The sequence below is a fragment of the Panthera onca genome, chromosome E2 (genome assembly GCF_046562875.1).
Source record: "Panthera onca isolate mPanOnc1 chromosome E2, mPanOnc1 haplotype 2, whole genome shotgun sequence".
Classification (NCBI taxonomy): domain Eukaryota; kingdom Metazoa; phylum Chordata; class Mammalia; order Carnivora; family Felidae; genus Panthera; species Panthera onca.
The window spans coordinates 7,805,466-7,827,179 of NC_138353.1; the positions used below are offsets into that span (position 1 = coordinate 7,805,466).

Sequence of the window (21,714 nt, forward strand, 5' to 3'; positions counted from 1 at the left end):
CCCTCCTCCCTCAGACCCAGGAGTCCTGGCCCCCAGCCCCTCCCCCAGACCCAGGGGTCTAGGCCCTCAGCCCCCTCCTTCCTCAGACCCAGGAGTCCTGCCCCCAGCCCCCTCCTCCCTCAGACCCAGAAGTTCTGCTCCCAGCCCCTCCTCCCTCAGACCCAGGAGTCCTGCCCCAGCCCCCTCCTCCCTCAGACCCTGGAGTCCTGACCCCCAGCCCCCTCCTCCCTCAGACCCTGGAGTCCTGACCCCCAGCCCCTTCTCCCTCAGACCCTGGAGTCCTGACCCCCAGCCCCTCCTCCCTCAGACCCAGGAGTTCAAGCCCCAGCCCCTCTTCCTCAGACTCAGGGGTCCCGGCCGCCACCCCCTCCTCCCTCAGACCCAGCAGTCCAGTCCCTGGTCCCTCCTTCCTCAGACCCAGCAGTCCAGTCCTTGGCCCCTCCTCCCTCAGACCCAGCAGTCCAGTCCCTGGCTCCTCCCTCAGACCTAGGAGTCTAGTTCCCGGCACCCTCCTCCCTCAACCAGTCCACACCATCTTCCTTTCCCCTTTACCACCCCCTACACTCCTACCTCCCATCTCACAGACCCTGCAGCCAACCTGCGGCCTCCCTTCCCCCCACCCCCCCGCCCCAGGCACTCACAAATCGGGAAGAGTTGTCATTCTTCACTGTCTTGGCATTGCCGAAGGCCTCTAGGATGGGGTTGGCCTGAAGAAGCTGGCGCTCCAGCTCACCCTGCGGGCGTGGGAGACAGCAGATCAGTGAGGACCGCCCAGGGTAGGGGGGGCTGGCCCAGCTGGGGGGGGGGGGGGTCTGTGCTGCAACTGGCTGGGGCCTGCTTTCCCGATTGTTAAGGGAACAGGGAGAAACTCCAAGATACAAGGAGAAGTGGAAACATCACAAAACATAACGAAAGCCAGCTGCAGATCACAACGTGATCCCTTGAGAGGGATGCCTGAGGGGCTCAGTCGGTTAAGCCTCTGACTTTGGCTCAGGTCATGACCTCGAAGTTCCGGAGTTCGAGCCCCACATCGGGCTCTGTGCTGACAGCTCGGAGCCTGAACCCTGCTTCGGATTCTCTGTCTCCCTCTCTCTCTGCCCCTGCCCTACTCGTGCTCTGTGTCTCTGTCTCTCAAAAATAAATAAACATTAAAAATAAAAATAAAAAAAAACCTAGGGGCGCCCGGTTGGTTCGGTCGGATAAGCATCCGACTCTCGGTTTCAGCCCCGGTCATGGTCTTTTCATGAGTTCGAGCCCCGCATCAGGCTGTGTGCTAACAGCAAGGAGCCTGCTTGGGATGCTCTCTCTTCCTCTCTCTCTGCCCGTCCCTCACTCACTCTCTCTCTCTCTCTCAAAATAAATAAATAAGAATTTTTGGGGGCGCCTGGGTGGCTCAGTCGGTTGGGCGTCCGACTTCAGCTCAGGTCACGATCTCACGGTCCGTGAGTTCGAGCCCCACGTCGGGCTCTGGGCTGACAGCTCGGAGCCCGGAGCCTGCTTCGGATTCTGTGTCTCCCTCTCTCTCTGCCCCTCCCCCGTTCATGCTCTGTCTCTCTCTCTCTCAAAAATAAATAAACGTTAAAAAAAATTTTTTTTTAAATAAATAAATAAATAAGAATTTTTTTAAAAAAGAAAAAAAGATCTGTACTGTCAATATGACGTGCTTCAAAGTCTGGCACATAGTAGGCATTCAAGAGGCGGTAGGTCTCTTCTACCATTCAGGTCTGACTCTGAACATTAGAAAGAATTTTGACATCAACAAGCTGCGTGGGCCATGGTAGGGCCATACCACACCGTAGCATGGAACCCGGTGTGTGCCCCACGACAGCAGTGGGAGCCCCGCACGTACACAGTGGGGCTGCATTAAGTGACGGCGCACGGCCGGGCACGCCCACAGAAACAGGAGCACGGCTCCCCGGTGGCCGGCGATGCCCTGGACCTGTCTGCCCTGCCGGGAGGACGTGGGCGGGGCGGACCCGGGGGGCGGGGCACGAGGGCAGGACTTGAGGCGACTCCCGGCTACTCACATAAGACACGGTGATGGCAGCCTGAGGAAGCCACGGGACACGAGACACGGACCAGGACACAGACCGGGACGCGGCACATGGAACGTGGACAGACACACAGGTGAACCGGAGGTCCCGGGTGGCGGGCAGGGTGGGGAGAGATGTGAGGGGCTGCGAAACTGGGCACGTGGGGTCGGGTGGCCCGGGTTCGAATCCTCTCCAGCCCCTTCCTGGGAGCGTGACCTCCGACGACCAAGGCACCCCAGCCTCGCCCTCGGTTCCTCCTCTTTCACTCCGGAAAACAACACCCACTCACTGGAGCGTTGGGTTAACGTAAGAAGAGAGACTGGCACTACGTAGACGCTCCCTGTTGAAGTACACTGAGGACTGCAGGTGCTCAGGTCAGGCCCGACACGCAGTAGGTGCTCAAGACCGTCAGCGCCTACCACGTGCTGGGTGCCGCTCCAAGGGCTAAGGGGGTCAAGAACCGGCCCTCGGATTTCCCTTTCCAGGCACATAGCAGGCGCGCAGGCAGCACAGGCAGCCGGTTGAAGGCTCCCAGCTGCGGCCCTCCACACGGGAGGCAGGGACCATGGGGAAAGCAGAGCCTGAGATGGAGGGGGCACTGCCGGTGGCAGGGTCCAGAGCGGGTCCCAAGGCAGGTAACTCACCGGTACGCCTGGCTCCTTCCTGCCCTTTGGGGACGATGCCACGTGGGCGAGGTACTGGATGACCTTCTTGGTGTTTTCTGTCTTCCCAGCCCCGGACTCCCCACTATGGGGGAGAACACAAGGGGGAAGCAAAAGGGTGGACCGTGGTGCCAGGTAAGACCTGCCCATTCCAAGCAGAGCCACACCCAGCCAGGACCCTGCCTCCTCCAGGAAGTCCTCCAGGATTACTCACGTGCAGAGAATGGACTGATCTTCACGATCTGGAAGAGATAGAGGGGGACAGGTCACCTGGAGGGTCTCTCTAGTGAGACTTTTGGTCCCTTATACCAAACCCTTTTCAAAGGGGGTAAGGAAGCCTTTTGCCCCCAAAAAGGGTTTAAAAAAAAATTTTTTTTTAATGTTTATTTATTTTTGAGAGAGAGAGAGAGAGAGCACACGCAAGCAGGAGAGGGGCAGGGAGAGAGGGAGACACAGAATCCGAAGCAGGCTCCAGGCTCTGAGCCGTCAGCACAGAGCCCGACGTGGGGCTCGAACCCAGGGACTGCGAGATCATGACCTGAGCGGAAGCCGGATGCCCAACCGACTCAGCCACCCAGGCGCCCGCCCCCAAGAAGGGCTTTGGTGTGTGACACTCCTGGATTCTAATACCCCAGCCCAACTCAGCCTCTTGCCTGCTATGTGATGCTGGCAAAGTAGCTACCCCTCTCTCAGCCTCAGTCTCCTGCCCCATCAAAAGGAGCCGACGAACTCCAACCGGAAAGAATGTCATTCCTTCAACAAACTTCAATTTGAGCCCCTGCGTGTGCCTTTGACATCCAACAGGCCACAACACAGCAGCGACTCCCCCAGCGCTCACCCTGCACCTGACACAACCCTTCAAGAAACGTGCACTGACTACCTACGGAGTGCCAGCCGCCTACGACAGTGGGAACTGGCAAGGTCCCTGCCCCTTCACACAGCTTCTGCTTGAGTGGGGACAAGAAGCACATCAAATAAAACCGAAGGTGATCTGACTGGTTAGTAATGCCCGCAGACATCCTTGATTGTCACAACCGGGTATCCTGTCAAGCACCCTACAATGCATGAGACGCCCCTATGTAAGGAATCATCCAGCCCCAAATGCCAATAGGGTGAGGAATAAGAAACCCTGGCGTAAAGAAATGACTGAGGGGTAGAGAGCCAGGAAGGCTTCCCCGAAGAGGTGGTGTTTCAGCTCAGCCCTACAGGACGAGGAAGTAGGGCAAGAGCATTCCAGGCAGAGGACACAGCCAGTGCAAAGGCCCTGTGGTGGGACCAAGCTGGAGATGTCTGAGAGACAGAAAGGAGGCCAGTGAGGCCGGGGGACAGGACAGAGCTGGAGATAGGTACAGAGGGGTTTGGAGGCCATGGTTAAAGGCTCTGAATGGGGGGTGGCGCCTGGGTGGCTCAGTCGGTTAGGCATCCGACTCTTGGGTTTCAGCTCAGGTCATAATCTCACAGTTCATGAGTTTGAGCCCCACGTCAGACTCCACGCTGACAGTGTGGGGTCTGCTTGGGATTTATTCTCTCTTTCTTTCTCTCTCTCTCTCTGCCCTTCCCCTGCTCACACTCAATTCTCTCTCTCAAAATAGATAAATAAACTTAAAAGAAAAAAAAAAGATCTGGATGGTTTTTAAGCAGGACAGGAGGCCTCTATGTGGTTTTCAGCCAGAGGGAGAGCTGCATTCAGCCTGGTTTGGCAGCCATACGGACGTGGGTTCAAGGTCCAGCCTCCCCTCTGCCTAGTAACTCTGAGGTGCTCTGTGCCTCAGTTTTCCCATCTCAAAAACGGGGCTCAAATCTGCCCTGACATCACAGGGCTGTAGTCAGAACTCAGAGAGAACGTCCAAAAAGTTTCTACATACTAGTTGGTATAGATTGCTGCTTTGTGGCCTGTTTTGTGTCCAGGGCTGAGCCCTGGGGCCCAGGATCTCGCTCTCACGTCTTTGAATCTCACACACCCAGCACGAATTGTAGTTTGTTGAGTGAACCACGTTCTATTCAGCTGAGGTTTATCACCTCCATTTTACAGGTGAGGAAACTGAGATTCAGAGACGGGGAGCCACTTTGCCAGGGTCACACAGCAAGCAAGGGGCCGAGTTGGGGTGCGGAATCGGAACCCAGGCGGGTCACACGTTAACACCCACAGCACCCAGCCCAGGAGGAGGATGCGACATACAGCGTGACTTACAGGGAGGCGGAGGTTGGGGGCCCTCAGTTCAAGTCCCATCCCAGACACCCACCCACCACTGGACTGTAGGCAATGACCGCACCGCTCTGTGCCTCAGTTTCCCCATCTGGAAAGCAGGGATAACGAGCACACCTACGTCATGGGGTTGCTGTGAGATTTAAACCTGTTGATTCACGAAAGGTGCCTAGCACAGAGTAGCCACTCACCCTTACTTTATTGTACGTTGATTTATTCCTGAGACGTAATAACTAATATGTAATAATGGCTAAAAATTATTTTAAAAAGAAATGTAGAACAAATTAGGTGACATAACGAAAGGCAATCGGCGGTCCCGATGATTACATAGAAATTTATAATGTGAATACAAGAACATCGCATACGGATGCGTTCTATCGCACAATGCAGGCATGTGATATATCGGATATTACACCAGTGGATCTCAAACTTGGCTCCAGCATCAGAATCCCCAGAAGGAGCCCAGGAATCTTGTGCCAACACTGACCGCTGAGCCTCACCCCGAGAGTTTCTCTGACTTAGCAGGTCTGGAGTGGGGCCCAAGTTGGCAGGTCTGACAAGTGCCCAGGTGACGCTGATGCTGGTGGTGAGGGCACCACACTCCGAGAACCACTGCGTTATATAATATAAATGCGTTATTATAACACACGATAGAACGATGGCATGTAATAAATGATATAAGATACACAAGTGATATAAGGATATAAATGATGTAAGTATATAGGTACCATATAAATATCCTGCTGCATATTATTATACGTCAGTAAGACATACATTTTAAAATAGTGAATGTGCTTTATATAAACCAAAGTTATTCAAATAAACTTACAATAAATACATAATGGTTACATTATGTATAAGACACGTGAATTATGTAATTTTGCCTGGACATCTTTTTTTTTCATTTTTAAAAATATTTTTGGGGCGCCTGGGTGGCTCAGTCGGTTGGGTGTCCGACTTCGGCTCAGGTCATGATCTCACGGTCCGTGAGTTCGAGCCCCGCGTTGGGCTCTGTGCTGACAGCTCAGAGCCTGGAGCCTGTTTCAGATTCTGTGTCTCCCTCTCTCTCTCTGACCTTCCCCCATTCATGCTCTGTCTCTCTCTGTCTCAAAAATGAATAAACGTTAAAAAATTTAAAAAACTATATATATATTTTTTCTAGGGGCGCCTGGGTGGCTCAGTCAGTTAAGCATCCCACTTCGGCTCAGGTCACAATCTCACAGCTCATAAGTTCGAGCCCCGCGTCGGGCTCTGTGCTGATGGCTCGGAACCTGGAGCCTGCCTCGGATTCTGTGTCCTCCTCTCTCTCTGCCCCTCCCCTGCTCGTGCTTTCTCTCGCTCTCTCAAAAATAAATAAACCATTAAAAATTTTTTAAAAATTTTGTAAATGTCTTACTTACTTTTGAAAGAGAGAGAGACACAGCATAAGCAGGGGAGGGACAGAGAGAGAGAGGGAGACACAGGATCCGAAGCAGGCTCAGAACTCGTGAACCATGAGATCATGACCTGAGCCGAAGTCAGACGCTTAACCGAGTCACCCCTGTGCCCCTGCCTGGACATCTTTGTGCAACCTGACCAGCTGTACACAGCAACCCCATGTTGCCCATCATCTATGGGACTGACATGAATTCCGTGGCAACGCAGATCATGTCCACGACATAAGTGTTGAATGAATGAACACCAAGAATCACTGTCTCAAGAGGAAATGTTGCAGAGGCCTGGGTGAGCGAACACAGAGACAAATAAAAAGGGGGCCTGTCTGGTAGGACCAGAACTTGCCCGCTGACCCCTCCATTTGTGTTTCCTCCTGCCCCACAAAGAAGCCTCACAGAGTCTGAAATTCTTAACCTGTCATCTCATTCTGACCCCCAGACCAGCCCCCCTTGGAAAGACATGTCCAGCAGTCCCAGCCCCACACTCACCCTGGAGCATGCTTCGGTAGGCCCCCTCTGTCACCGCATACACGTGGGGTGGTACTTCATGGCGCTTCTTGCCCCGGTACATCTCCACAATGGCCTCCGTATAGATGGGAAGTTGCTTGTATGGATTGATGACCACACAGAAAAGGCCAGAGTACGTCTGCAATGGGCAAGAAAGGAGAGGGCTTCAGCTGCCTGCGTGAGGCCCAGAGGGCAGCATGGGACTGCCATGTGTGGTTGGGCACGTTGTGCACTGAACGAGGATATCCATCAGAGGGGTTGCCATTCACACCAGGAGAAGGTAGACTCGAACTTTTGTTACAAAGACTTTCAGGCTGATGGTAGAAGAGGATCTTTCCAAATGGCACAAAAAGTGCTGTATGGATGATTCACCGTGAGAGAGAGTGTGGCCTGTACAGCCAGACTTGGCCAGACTTGGCTCACAGCCCATCACCGCCTGGACACACACACACACAGAAAGCGACCATGTGCCAGCTCATGTGCACCACCCTATATAATGGCGGGAGACTGAAAACGACCTGCCTTCATGTTCTTTTTTTTTTTTTTTTTAACTAATTTATTTAAGTCATCTCTACCCCCGACTTGGGGCTCACACCCATGATCCCGAGATCAAGAGCTGCAGGTGCGTCCAGCTGACCCAGCATGCGTGTTCTTTCCATGGATTCCTAGGATGCTCTCGGTGTACAGATGGAGAATTCTCTCCAAAACATTATCGAATAAAGAAAACAAGGTGAGCGCTGTTTGCACCGAAAGAGGCAAAAGAGGAATAATTTGGATGTCTTTGCGCGCATGCGCATAAAACACCCTCAGAAGCCATCACAGTCTCTGCAGCTGAAACGGGACAGGGACAAGTCTGCGGTCTCTACTGAAAACAGACTCACAGGGCCTCGTACGCGACAGCCTTTGAGGCACACTCCCATTGGGGTTTGGAAATGCTAAGCGTCAGGTTCAAGGTGCGTGGAAATAAAGCTGCCATTTTTCTTGCGTCCAAGTTTACGGACGCCCCGAATTCGTCGTCACACCCGTGGGGGCCTGGGGTTCAGGGCCCCGTTAACGGGTTAAGAGCTTTTCCAGCTCACACAGAGCATCTGGTAGACGGGAGGCACTGAGGGCACAGAGGGGCGACAGGATGGCTAGAGAGCTGCCTGGCCACCTAGCTAGACGGACCCAGAGAGCTAGCCGGAGAAGCTAGCTGGAGTTGCCCACAAAATTAGCCAGACAGTTAGCTGCTCGGGGACCCGGCTAGTTAACTATTAAGCCGCTGGGCTATTCAGCCAGCTAGCCAGCTACTTAGCTGCCTGGTACAAGGACTGCTTTAAGCTCAGACAGCTTCTCAGGGTGTGGCCACCACAGGCTGGCCCAGCTCCCCGGTGCCAACCTTTTAATGGTGGGAGGGTGGGTGGCCGGGCCGGGAGCAGAACAACCGGTTTGCTGGGTGTCTGCCCTCCCTGCCTTGAGCTCCCCGGTTCGCAACAGAGGGCGGGGCGGCCGGACCACATTCCCTGGGAGGGTATCTCATGGCTCCTGGCGCCCCGGCCCCCACTCCCGGCTGGCAGAGGAACCCCCTCCCCACGCCACCCATCGGCTCACCGCAGCCCCCTCCTGCCAGCCACACCTCGTTGCCCGGGCGACACCCCTCCACCCGTGGCAACCCAAGCTGGCTGCCAAGGCCAGGGAGCAAAGGGCAGAGGCTGGGGCATGCAGAGCTGGGGACGCCCGGCAGAAGGGTCTGGAGCCCCGCGGCCCCAGCCCTCGGGGCTCTGAAGCGGACCAGCCCAGCAACTCTCCCTCCCCCCCCACCCCGTCTCTCTCCCCAGTCTCGGTCTCCTCCCCACCTCATTACAGAGGCTGTGGGGATTAAGGGAGATAATGAATAAAAACCAGCTGGCCCAAGGCGGGGCCCATAAAAGGCACTCCCAACGCAGGTCCGAGACTCTCATGTTACCCATCCCGCCTGGGAGCTCGGAGCTCGCTCACACTTCGGAAGCCGAGTCATCCCGGGTTTCCAGCTGCGTGTGGCTGGCACATCAGAGGGATTTGCCCTCTCTGAGCCTCAGTCCCCAGGCCTGGGAAATGGGGCTTTTAACCCTCACCGCCTAGAACGATTCTTGTTTTTATTGTCTAATGGTTATTTATTTATTTTGAGAGAGAGCGCGCGAGTGTGCGCGCACGCCAGTGGGGGAGGGGCAGGGAGAAAGAGACAGACAGACAGACATGGGGAGAATCGCAAGCAGGCTCTGATGCGGGGCTCGGACTCACGAACCGTGAGATCATGACCTGAGCCGAAACCAAGAGTCAGACGCTTAACCGACTGAGCCACCGGGGCGCCCCCACCACCTAGAAAGATTCGGAGGGAACCGCCACAGGGCATCTTCGGTGCCTCAAGGAGCAGGGAGCACAGCGTGTGCTCCCCACGCCCGAAGCATCCCAGCAAAGGGACTGAGACCCTCAGCGACTCAAAGCCAAATAACGTTATTAGTGGCCGAAACCGGGTTTCTGGCGCCCCGGACACCTCACTCTCCACCGGGCGACACCGCCTTCCCCATCACCGGTCAGCCGCTAAGCACATATTTACAAAGCGGGGGCCCGAAGGCAGGACGGGGTGCAGCCCGATGACACCTCTAGCATCTTCTGGCTGGTGCCCTGAGCAAGCGCCTGGAGCTTTCTGGGTCTCACTTTCTCATCACACGAGGACAGGAACAGCACTATCCACATACGGCTGCTGGGAACCATCCGCAGGCTCACGTTGCACGAGTGGGGCACAGCAAGGACCCGGGCGCCCTGTGCGGGCGCAATACGTTAGCTGCTAACCAGTGCCGGGCCAACGGCCTCTCCTCTCCAAGATGTGGGAATAGTTGCTAATTCCTACCTTGCAGCCCTGGGCAAGGGGGCCGGGGGGGCGGGTCAGCAAGATCACATCAGAAAGTTTAGAACAGGGAAAGCAGGCATTCACTAAGTGCTAATGATTATTATTAAGGCCCAATTAGCTTCCTGTCTAGTCTTCTGGAATCTTCCGTGTCACTTCCATTTGTGAGATCCAGAGCAGAGGTCTCTTTCCCAGGGCTTGCGAGAGCAAGGGAGGACTCAGCAGGGGCCAGTGCGGCCTGGAGAAGGTGCCAACGCCATCCAGGGTCAGACAGCCCTCAATTCAAAGCCCGTGCCCGTCACTACAAGTGGAGGGGCCTGAGCCAGCCACTGGCTCTCACAGCCTCGGTTCCCTCCTTCCTAAATGGGAGTCTGACTTCATAAAAATACTCTGATCTTGGGGCGCCTGGGTGGCTCAGTCTGTTAAGCATCCAACTTCAGCTCAGGTCATGATCTCACTGTCCGTGGGTTCAAGCCCTGCATTGGGCTCTGTGCCGGCAGCTCAGAGCCTGGATCCTACTTTGGATTCTGTGTCTCCCTCTCTCTCTGACCCTCCCCCGTTCATGCTCTGCCTCCCTGTGTCTCAAAAATAAATAAACATTAAAAAAATTTTTTTAAAAAACAAACACCTCTGATCTTGTGCTTTGTGACCTTTAACAGGGTGGATATTGGGGCCTCTTTATTTATTTACAATATATACTATCTATACTAAATATATTTATATTATAATATTATAGTATAATATTTATATATAAATATTAATGTTTATAATATTTTGATATATGTCACTCCTGATGTCAATGTCCTTTCATCACTCTCCTTAAAGTTTTGTTTTTGGGGGCATCTGGATGGCTGTCGGTTGAGTGTCCAACTTCAGATCAGGTCATGATCTCACGGTTCGTGGGTTTGAGCCCCACATCGGGCTCTGTGCTGACAGCTCAGAGCCTAGAACCTGCATCAGATTCTGGGTCTCCCTCTCTCTCTGCCCCTCCCCTGCTGGCGCTTTGTCTCTGTCCTTAAAAATAAATAAATGTAAAAAAAAATTTTTTTTTAAGTTTTGTTGTTGTTTTTAATATAAAACCAGCACTGTTCCTTTCGAGGTGTTAGCTAGGAATTTAATGATTTTTCTTGGTGGAGGGGGGCACACCAAGGCGGTGAGACCACAGTCCTGTAAGCAGATGTTTGGAATACCACTCTGGGGCCAGCCACCTGGGTTCAAATCCTGACCTGACTCCTTCCTATCTAGGTGACCCAGGACCCAAGTCACTTGACATTCCTGAACATCAGGTGATAACAACAGTCCCCCACCCAGGGCTGTGCTGATAACCCAGTCAGCACTTAGAACAGCACTTGGCACATGGTAAGTGCTCAGTAAATATTTGCTAGCCACCATTATTATTATTTTTCGTTATTATTGTTGACATTCTTTGTCAATCTCTTTAATCCTGTTTGCTCTAATAACGCTCTGACTGCCCATTAGAACCACCCTGGAAGCTTATTAAAGAGACCAACGGCCTTGTCACAGCCCCAGAAAGGCTGATTTACACGGGGGATGGGGCTCAGGTGTTATATTTTCAAAAAATACCCCGCATGATTCTAAGGCAAAGACAGGCTTGAGAACCACTGGCCTACTCCTCCTATCCGCTGTGAAGACGAAATCATGGGAGGTAGGAAATGCTCCATAGTCAACCTCACTATCATCAACTCCACCTGTATCTTTTTTTCTCAAGTTTATTTATTTATTGACCTTTCTGTGCCTCAGTGTTTGTTTGTTTTTTAATCTGTAAAACGGGGACGACATGCTTTATAATTGTGAAAGCGTATGGAGAGAATATACATAAGAGTGCCTAGTACATGCTTAACAAATGTCAGCTTTTACTGTTATTAAATCTCTCCGGGGCCTCAGTTTCCTTTCAGATAAAAGGGGCTTAATAATAGCCTCTCCTCTGTGCGAAGTGAGAGGGAGTGAATTAACACATGGAAGGCGGTCAGCGCAGAGCCTGACCTGCCGGTTTCCATACTCGGGGGTTGTTATCCATTATTATTACAGACCCGCATCCCTTTCTCAAAATCCTCTGGATGTGTTATATTTGCGAACTCGGAATTTTTTTTTTTACACTTGAGGAAAACAGTAAAGTGCGGGGCATGTACTGTATAATATTCCGGGCCACCCCCAATGGGGTCGGAGGCAGTTCCGCCGGTCCAGTAAACTGTAATTTGGCAACCGCGCGGGATGCCCCTTAGCAATCGCCCAGCGTCAGTCGAGTCCAGTCGGGTGCTGACACCCAGCTCCTCCGCCCCCCCCCCCCCCCCAGCACCGCCCTCCCCGCAGGAGGCCACTCACGTAGATGAGGCCCGAGTAGTATCGCTCCCGGAGGTTGTGCAGCACCGAGGCCTCGTTGAGACACGTGAGCTCGGCCATGTCCTCCGCCTTGCTGAACTTGGGCGGGTTCATGCGCTGGATCTGGTCCCGCGGCAGCCGCAGCCGCCGCCCGCTCTCCGCCAGCTCCACCTCGGCCTCCTCCTCGCCCTCGTCCCGCAGCGCCGCCGCCTCGAACCCGTGCAGCTCCGAAGGCACCCACACCAGGCGCCGCGCCGTCCACTCCACCTGCGGCGAGGTGCCCGCGCCCCCGGGCCCGCCACCCACGCCCGGCCCACGGGGCGTGAACAGGTACGGCTGGGCGGCCTCCGGCACGGGGCTGGGCCTGGGGGCCGCCTTCCGCCCAGGCACGGACAAGGTCACCGCGGCCATGGTCTGCAGGGGAGAGAAGAGAGTGGAGTCAGGTGGGGCTCCATCCCCAGCCCAGGGCCGCTCCTGCCCCCAGGCCGTCCCCACTGCCTTTCTTCGCGACCTCTTTTTACACATCTGCAAAATGGGCCCACAGATCTCCTTTACTAATTCCATTCATTCATTTAATAATTATCTAACGAGCCTGGCTGAGCCAGGCACCATTCAAAGCCTTAGCAAAGGATTCTGCCTACATTAATAACGCCTCTACCTTCCGGCCCTGTGCTGTGTGTCCAGTGTGGGAGCCACTGGGCTCGCCTCCTGGGCACTTAAAATGGAGAATCCAAACTGAGATAGGGTCCTAAGTATAAGACGCAGGGCGGATTTCCAAGACGTGGTACCACAAAATAATCGTTAGTATTTTTTATATTTGATGACTGCTATACTGCAATGATAATTATTTTGAATACACTCGGTTAAATAAATATATCATTAATGTCACTTGTTCCTTTTGAGGGTTTCCTCAAAAACTCACTTTTTTGCTTTTAGAGAAAAAGAGAGAGTGCGCAGGGGAGAGAAAGGGAGAGAGAATCTTAAGCAGGCTTCATGCCCAGCGCAGAGCCTGATGCGGGGCTCGATCCCACAACCCTGGGATGATGACCTGAGCTGAAATCAAGAGTCAGACACTCAATCGACTGAGCCACCCAGGTGACCCCCAGTTGGTGTGTTTTTTTTTTTTCATTTTTAATGTGGCAACTAGAAAATACCTAATTACATACTTGGCCTGTATTGTATTTCTATTGGATAGGGCTGCTCTAATCCCAGGAGGCAGATAAAAAGATAAATAAGTAAATTATATAGTATGTTAAATGTGATAAGTGTCAAGGAGAAAAATAAAGCAGGAAACAGGAGACATGAGGATTGAGGGGTGCTGCAGTTTTAATTGCCCAGGGAAGGCTTCTCTGATGTGGTACTTGAATAAAGACCTGAGGGAGATGAAGGGATGAGCCATGGGAATGTCAAGAGGTAAAGCATTCCAGGCTGGGAGAAGAGCCAGTGCAAAGGCCCTGAGGCAGGAGTGTGCCTATGTGTCTACGGCATTGTAAGAAGCCAGTGTGGCTGGAGCCGAGTAAACAGCGGGGAGAAGGCAGTAGGGGAGGTAACAAGGGGGACCAAGAGGGCCAGACCGGGTCATGATGAGGACATCAACCTCTTAGGTGTAAGCCCTAGGAAAGTGTCAATCTGATTTCTGTCACGCAGGTTCCCCAACCACCTGTGGTCTACCCCACAATTGCAGAACAGACTCAAATCTCATGCTTTAGTAATCCGTGCCCTGCTTCCTGGCAACCCGGCTTCCTTTTCTTTAGGATGGGGAGAGAGGCCCCATTCATTCACTTCTCCATTCACTCAACATTCCCTGAGGCTGTCTGGGGACCCAGAGATGTTTCCCATGGGGCCCTGCCTTGAGGAGCTTCTGCAGCCAGTGTGAGCGCTGAGCTGATGAGCCGTGGTGGAGACACTGGGTGAGCCAGAACGTGCTAGACGCCTCCCTGCCCTCAAAGGGCACACAGATCAGCGGTGAATAGACCACAGCAATCAATTCCAGGGCGGTCTAAGCACCAGTCGGGAAAAACACCCTCCCTGTCCCTGAAGACGTCTGTCTCTTCTCTTCCACCACCTCAAACGCCCGCATCACTGCCCCGCCACTCCAGTCACCGGAATTCGCGAGCATTTGTCTCCCCATCTCAGTGTTTCTGCCTCTGCCCATCAGGCCCCCCACCTCCAACATTCCCCTGGAGAAGTCCCTCCAAATGGCCAATTCCTTTTTTTTGTTTTTTTTTTTTTTTGAGAGAGAGAAAGATTGCAAGAGTGGGGAAGAGGGGCAGAGGGAGAGAGAGAATCTTAAAGCCATGCTCAGCACGGAGCTCAACACGGGACTCAATCCCACGACCCTGGGATCATGACCTGAGCCCAAATCAGGAGTCGGACGCTCCACCAACTGAGCCACCTGGGCGCCCCATCACCCGGACCCCCCCCCCCCCCCGCACACACACACACTCCTCGGGCCTGATGCTCTCAGGCCTCAAACCAAGGGTCCCCACAGTCAAGCAGCAGGGTTCTACCACACTCCACGCTACAGACCCCCCAATTGCCAAGGCTAATCTCGGGCCTCCGGTGAGGCCCTGATCCACCCAGAGCCAAGTCCCATCCCTGGGACTTTGCCCCTACCCTCACCCTACCCCACCCACCCACTGCTCCCTCCCATCTGCGACCTTTGACCAGGAAAGGTTTGGGAGTTTTTGTAATCCTCCAGTCGTAGGCCTCCCCTCCCTACAGCCAGGAGTCTGGGCCCCCAGTCCCTCCTCCCTGGGACCCATGAGCCCGGGGGCCCCTCACCTCACTGCAGCCAGGCTAGAGGTGAGGATGATGGGACATCCAAATTCTGAGCCCCGACAACAGCCCCGGTGAGGAATGCCGGCAGGCCTTGGCTCGGAATGGCCGAGCCCCTCCGGCAGCCCCGCCCTCGTGAGCCGGCAGGAACACCTTTGCCAGGGCTCATTACTGTCACCAAGGCAGGTGCTTTCACCTGCCCTGGGAGGGGCAAAGACTGCTGGGCTGGAAAAGGAAAAGGAGCCAGGTATCCGCCCCTGGGGCAGGGGCTGGGCCCTTGGCATCCAGCCCTCTGACCTCAGCCTAGTGATAGTTTTGGAGTACCCTCACTGCCAGACCCGGAAATCCGGGCCCCCAGCCCTCCTCCCTCAGACCCAGGGGTCCGGGCCCCCAGCCCCCTCCTCCCTCAGACCCAGGGGTCCGGGCCCCCAGCCCCTTCCTCCCCCAGACCCAGGAGTCCGGACTCCCAGCCCCCTCCTCCCACGGACCCAGGAGTCTGGGCCCCAGCAGCTCCCCCCTCAGACCCAGGAACCCGAGCCCCCAGGCCCCTCCTTCCTCAAGACTAGGAGTCCAGGTCCCCAGACTCAGTGTTCCTGGCCCCAGTGCCTTTCTCCCTCAAGATCTAGGAGTCCAGTTCCCAGTGCTGTCCCCACTCAGACCCGGGATTCCTGGCCCCCAACTCCCCTCCTCTGATCCAGGAATCCGAGCGCCCAACCCCCATTTCCCCGAGACCCAATTGCCCTTGTGGCCGCCCCTTCAACCCCCGGGTCCTCTGCGCTACCTGGGGCCGCCGGCCGGTGCGGGGCCGGTGCGGGAACCGGGAAGATGGGGAGGGGGCACGGGAATCCCCAGGCCGCTTGAGCTCTCAGGTGCAACTACCTCCGCGGTCCAGCGCGGGGCGGGGCCACGTCGCGTCACCGGGAGGGAGCCCGGCTCTGATGTCACCCAGCACCTGCCCGGCTGGGAAGGGGGCGGGTCCTGGAGCTGCAGGGCCTTTCACCGGGGGGGGGGGGGGGGGGGGGGAGATGATGGGCGGGGGGAGGTGGGAGGGAAGAGGAGGCGGAGATGAGATTGTTGCCAGGTGGGCGGCGGCGGCCGCCGCGGCGGCACCATGAGCCCCTCCTCCTCCTGGCCGGCAAAAGTCAAGGGCCGGTGGGGCGGAGAAGCCTCCGCGGTTCGAATCCCGCTCAAGCTACCTGGACCTCCGCTTTCCTCTCTGTGAATTGTGGCCAATGAAATAAGATGATGTGGGAGAAAATGCCCCCAGCCCAGTGTTTAATCAAGCAGTGCCTCACGACAACATTTAATCTTTCTGAGCCTCAGTTTCCCCAACCCCGGACAACACAATCCACAGAGAGGATTAGGTGTATCGAAGAAGACCACGGTGTTACTCCGGCCTCCGGAGCTCCTTTCTTCTCGTGGGCGAAAGGAGGACTCAATAGTGGTAAGCGCATCTACTCTGCGCCGGTGTTTTTCTGCTCTCAGAACATCTCTCCGAGTTTTAATTCATAGAATGATCTCAAAAACCAGTACGATAGCGGGGCGCCTGGGTGGCTCAGTCGGTTAAGCGTCTGACTTTGGCTCCGGTCATGCACGATCTCACGGTTTGTGAGTTCAAGCCCTGCGTTGGGCTCTATGCTGACGGCTTGGAGCCTGGAACCTGCTTCGGATTCTGTGCCTCCCTTTCTCTCTGCCCCTCCCCCACTTGCACTGTCTCTCTCAAAATAAATAAATAACATTTTAAAAATTTTAAAAAAATACAATAGGGACGCTCAGGATCCTCATTTGTCCAATGGGGAAATCGAGGCACGGAGAAGGGAAGTAACGCGAGGAAGGTCACAGTCACACAGAGGGAGAGTTGGGACTCAGGCTCACCCGTTTTCTTTCTTTCTCAAGAGGGATTTGGAGAGAACGGGTGGTGGGTACTCTCAGAGATCAATGTCTTCCTCCTCGTTGGTGAAATCTCTTGAACCTGCTTCCCCATCTACGCCATAGGGACCACAGCTTTCCTTAGGGGACTACTGTGAGATTAAAAAGGTTAAGGGGCCCAGCACACAGCTGGCCTCCAAAGTGTTATTCTTAACCCTTCTCCGTGCAATCACCGCCTCTGTCCAGCTTCAGTTTTCCCTCCCTGTAAAATGGGTACAATATAACCCATCTCGAGTTACTATAATTTTTTAGTTGTAAAAAATAAAAGCGTCCAAGTACATCATAAGCGCTCAAATATGTCTTTCCCTACCCCTCTGCCTCTGCCAGTCATGACCCCTGCCTCTGGTCCGCAGATTTTACACGTGAAAACAGAGACACTGTCACCTGGGGGCGGAGGAGTGAAGGCGATGACTCAGGTATTAGAGCGTCCAAGGTCCCTAAGCGAGCCTCAGTTTCCCCTCCTGCGGAATAGGCCTGGAGCCTCCAGCGAGGACCCATACCCGGCCTTACACATAGTAGGAACTCGAGTTGGGGGCGGGGGGAGTGTAGACTCCCCGCCCCGCCCCCCGCCCCCCCCCCCCCCGCCACCGTCCCGCTGCGCGCCCAAGGTGAGTGGCCGCGTCACCGCCTCTCCCCCGCCGCCCGCACCGCCTTCGGGGCCCGTATCCGAAGCCCCTAGGCTCCAGCCTCCCCGGGCCCAGCCCTGCTCTGCCGCCTCCGGCGGGCAGCGGGCCCCGGGCACTCACCGGCTTCCAGGGCCGTCCGAGGCTTCGGCCTGGGGAGAAAGAGGGGCGGGCCCGCCAGGAAAGCCCCGCCCACACGAGCGCAGCTGGGGCCAATCGGCGCCCGCTGCGACAAGCTACGGCCCCGCCCGTAGGGGACGCTCCCGCCAATCAAGAGGAGCGGCTGGCTGACCGGGCCAATCAGAAGTTGTCGGAGTGTGCCAGCCGTGGGAAAAGCAGGGCGCCGGAGTGCGGAGCCAGGCGGCGCGGTCGTGGGCAGGACCCCAGGCCTGACGGGCAGGGAAGGCGACCAATGGCGATCTGTGGGGGGCGGCTGGGGGCGGGAGGCCCGAGGGATACGGGTGAATGCGCCGCTTTGTACGCGCTGCATGAATGGGGGCCTTTGTGAGAGTTGGCGTAGGGGGGGTTGGCGGCTGGAGGCCGGAATGCCTGGGTCCCCCGGGAGCCGGCGGGCAGGAGAGACAGGAGAGAGAATTCACTGTTGTCGAATCCCCACCGCGTACCAGGCACTCTCCCAGGCTCTCACCCACCAGGGAGGTGTGGGCGATACCGTCAGGAATAATAATGATCATTTATTGAGTGTCCGATGTATGCCAGGAGCTGTGCTAAGCGCTTTACCTGCATGATCTCATTTAATCCTTACAACTACTGCTTGGAATTAAGATCTTCATCTTCCAGATGAGGTAAACCGAAGCTTAGAAAGAGGGTGTTAATTGCCGAAAGTCATGCAGCTGGCAAGTGGCAGAGCAAGGACTCTGATCCCGCCAAATCTGACTCCAGAACTTGTGTTCTTTTTTTTTGTAATGTGTATTTATTTTGAGAGAGACAGAGAGTGAGAGAGAAAGAACGAGTGGGAGAGGGGCAAAGAGAGAGGGAGAGAGAGAATCCCAAGCAGGCTCCCGCTATCGGTGCAGACCCAGATGCCAGGCTCGAACTCATGAACAATGAGATCGTGAGGTGAGCGGAAACCAAGAGAGGGAGCCACCCAGACGTCCCCAGCACTTGTGTTCTTAATTAATCACCATGCTACAGCCAAATGGTGGTTAATGCTTCCCAATTTACAGATGGGAAAACTGAGGCTCAGGGAGAGGCAGGTGAGTTCCCAAGGTCACAAAGCAAAGGCCCGGCGAACCCACAAGGTGGAGCCCGCGACTGAAGCCAGCCTGTTGCGGGAGAGCCCTGGACCATTGGTTTTTGAGCAGTGTCCCCATTTCACAGGTGTGCACTGAGACTCCAGGAGGAGTGAGCAGCTAGGGTGGCAGCTAGGGTGGCAGCTAGGGTGGCAGCAGGGGCCTGCTCATGAACCAAGCACCAGTCAGCCTGGCTCCGTTGTTCAACAGCTGTGTGGGCTTGGGCCTGTTGCCGGCTTTTTTTTTTTTTTTTTTTTTTTTTTTTTTTTTTTTGACGTTCACTGATTTCTGCACCTGTAAAATGGGATGATGTCTCCCTGCCTCTCCTCTTGCCCACCCCTCCCCCCAATCACACACACGCACACACACACAGACTACTGCCAATGGGATCCTGTCGAGCTCTATTCAGACGGCACCCCTTCTCTGCTCAGAAACGTGTGCTTCATGGCTCCATCTCAAAGTAAAAGCCGTTCTCACCGTGACTCACTGGGTGATGTGTTCCCTGGGGCTCTGTCTGATCTCATCTCCCTTTCCTCTCCCTGTCACTCCTCTCCGGTGGCACTGGCCTCCTGGGTGTTCCTCAATTCTATACACACTCCTTATGCGTGGTCCTGCCTCAGGGCCTTTGCATTTGCCGTGTCTTCCATCAGGAACTCTGTTCCCCCCAGATTCTGCATGGCTGTCTGCCTCTCCTATTGCCAGCTCTCCTCCATTGTCATCTGCTCTGGAAGGCCTGTCCTGACCATTCTATATAAACTGATCCCCTTCATCACTCTCTCCCCTGACCTTGCTTTGTTTTTCCTCGAACCGCTGGAAGTATTTATGTGCTTATCTATTTATCATCTTGTCTCCTCACTAGAATATAGGTCCCGAGAGGGCAAGGATCTTTGTTTTGTTCAGTGCTGGATCGTCAGGGCCAGGCACACAGTAGGCACTCAGTGAGTTTCTGTTGAGTCAATAGTAACAAATCCTTGTATTATATGAATGAGTTAATGCGTGCAAAGAGCTTACCGTGGACCAGACATCAGGGAAAGGCTGAATAAACAATGATTATTATGAGAGTTGTGATCTGTTGCCCTACAAACCCTTCTGATAGCATGCAGGAGGGAAACAACGCAGCTAGAGAAAGTCTACCACCAGGGAAAGAAGCCAGAGAAAGGGAAAGGTTGAGAGGTAAGAGATGGGGAACAAAGACACAGGAGGAGAGAGATGGAGTTGGGTTGGGGGCAGAAACAGGTGCAAGCGTCTGTCTCCCACTGCATTTGCCCAGCAAGGCGAGCCCTCGTGGGCAAGAAGCTTTGAGGTTGCTGTGTTCACTGACTACTCTTTGCAGACAGAGAAACTGAATTCCAGGGAGGGAAGGACTTTTCCGAGGGCCCCGAACTGATAATACAGCTCACATGTCTAAGGCCTGATTGCGTGCTGGGAATGTGCCCACCATTATCTCAGTGCATCCTCATCCGGGTCCTGTGAGGTTGGCACTGTCATTACCCCACTGCACAGGCCAGCAACATGCCTAGGGTCCCCTGGCTGCTCCTGGTGGCAGATCTGGGCTTAGATTGCAGGAGATCAGACCCCTGAGTCTGTGCGGCTAACCAAGACAGAGCTGAGACCCCTGTTACTCCGACCGAAGTGTTCTCCATGAAAGCCTCCTGCAGTGAAGATAACGGGAGCTGGGGGCGCCCAGGCGGCTCAGGCGGTCAAGCATCCGACTTCGGCTCAGGTTGTGATCTCACAGTTTGTGAGTTCAAGCCCCGCATGGGACTCAGCACTGGCAGTGTGGGGCCTGCTTGGGAATCTCACTCTCTCCTCTCTCCCTGCCTCTCCCCCACTCATGCTTGTTCTCCCTCTCTCAAAATAAATGGATAAACTTAAAAATATATATATAACACGAGCTGCTATTTATTGAGTGCCAACTGTGTGCCAGACATTGTGCCCTTTGTGTGTATTAACTCATTGGATTCTCTCAACAATTCTGTGAAATGGATACTTTTATTATCCTCATTGGACTGATAGAAAACGAAGGCTAAAGCCCATGAAATCCCATGTCCTTGAGGGCACCAGGGAAGAGTGTGTGAACTAGGACACAACAGAAACTCAAACAGGAAAGAAGGCTCTGGCACGCCCCCATTCTAGCCACACTCTGCCTGGTAACTGGTGATGTCATCAGTGCCGGCTAGGGTTAAATCTACTTGGCAACTGGTGATGTCATCATTCCCACCCAGGGGGAAGCAGGAGACGTCATTACTTCTGCTCAATCTATGGGGTAACTGATGATATCGATGACTGGTGATATTGAGCTTCCTTTTGCTGAGGGTGTTCTATGAGACGGATGACTGTGCTAAGCACTCTAATCGTTGGGGTAAGATATCTAGCACTTACTGTTTTCCAGGCACGGTGCTACCCCCTTTATGAGTCTTGAACTCCAAGGGGTAGGTACTGGTGTCATGCCCATTTTACAGATGAGGACACTGAGAGAAAGCTGCCCAAGTGTGCACAGCTAGAAAGCATCAGAGCCCAGATTTGAACCCAGGCAGTCTGGCTCCAAAGCAGGGAATGTGAATCACTACATGAAACCACCAGAGAGTGACTGAGACCCGGGAAACCAGTTCAAAGCCCTCCATCTGTCCTCTATCCCAAGTCGGCTACAGAAGGTCCTCAGGATAAAGCCCCAAACTCATTCTCTTGGCGGTCAAGGCATCTCCACCATCCACCCATCCCTTCACCCCAGGCACGGGAATTGTCCCCATTAAGTTGTGAGCCCAAAGCTGTCAGGGTCAGGTCTGACTCCTCTGTGGGTGCAGCATAAGCTGTAATAGAGAGGGAACTCAGAAAATCGGGGTGGACGGACTATCGGGATGGATGTAACAGGGAGAAAGGAGACGGGAATGGGGGAGCATTCTGAGCCCCCAGAGGCAGAGAGGGATTCCCTCGAGCTAGCACAGACCTCATTATTCTTAACTCCTAATGACCTTGTTATGCAGAATCTGAGGCACGGGCAGCACAGGTGTGGGATCAAAGCCATCGGGGAGCCAAGTTCGTATACAAAAATAAAATGTTGGAGCTGAGAGGAGAGGAGACAGGAGG

At 54.5% G+C, this 21,714-nt stretch overlaps 1 protein-coding gene across 6 annotated transcripts in view; it reads right to left on the reverse strand.

Moving 5' to 3' along the window:
• MYH14 (myosin heavy chain 14) overlaps positions 1–21,714 on the reverse strand; it is a 103,217-nt gene that overhangs the window by 73,230 nt on the left and 8,273 nt on the right. The window contains exons 1-7 of one of the 6 annotated variants that reach the window (XM_078439443.2): positions 17,501–17,554; positions 12,051–12,461; positions 6,824–6,980; positions 2,910–2,937; positions 2,678–2,780; positions 2,028–2,048; positions 642–734 (exon numbers count right to left, since the gene is read on the reverse strand). In XM_078439443.2, coding sequence (XP_078295569.1) covers positions 642–734; positions 2,028–2,048; positions 2,678–2,780; positions 2,910–2,937; positions 6,824–6,980; positions 12,051–12,458 — 810 coding nt within the window. In that variant the 5' untranslated portion in view covers positions 12,459–12,461; positions 17,501–17,554. Of the gene's footprint in view, positions 1–641; positions 735–2,027; positions 2,049–2,677; positions 2,781–2,909; positions 2,938–6,823; positions 6,981–12,050; positions 12,462–14,831; positions 14,948–15,606; positions 15,739–16,700; positions 17,052–17,500; positions 17,555–21,714 lie in introns of those variants that run through there. The other 5 variants (XM_078439442.2, XM_078439441.2, XM_078439444.2 and 2 more) reach the window with 5 other exon arrangements.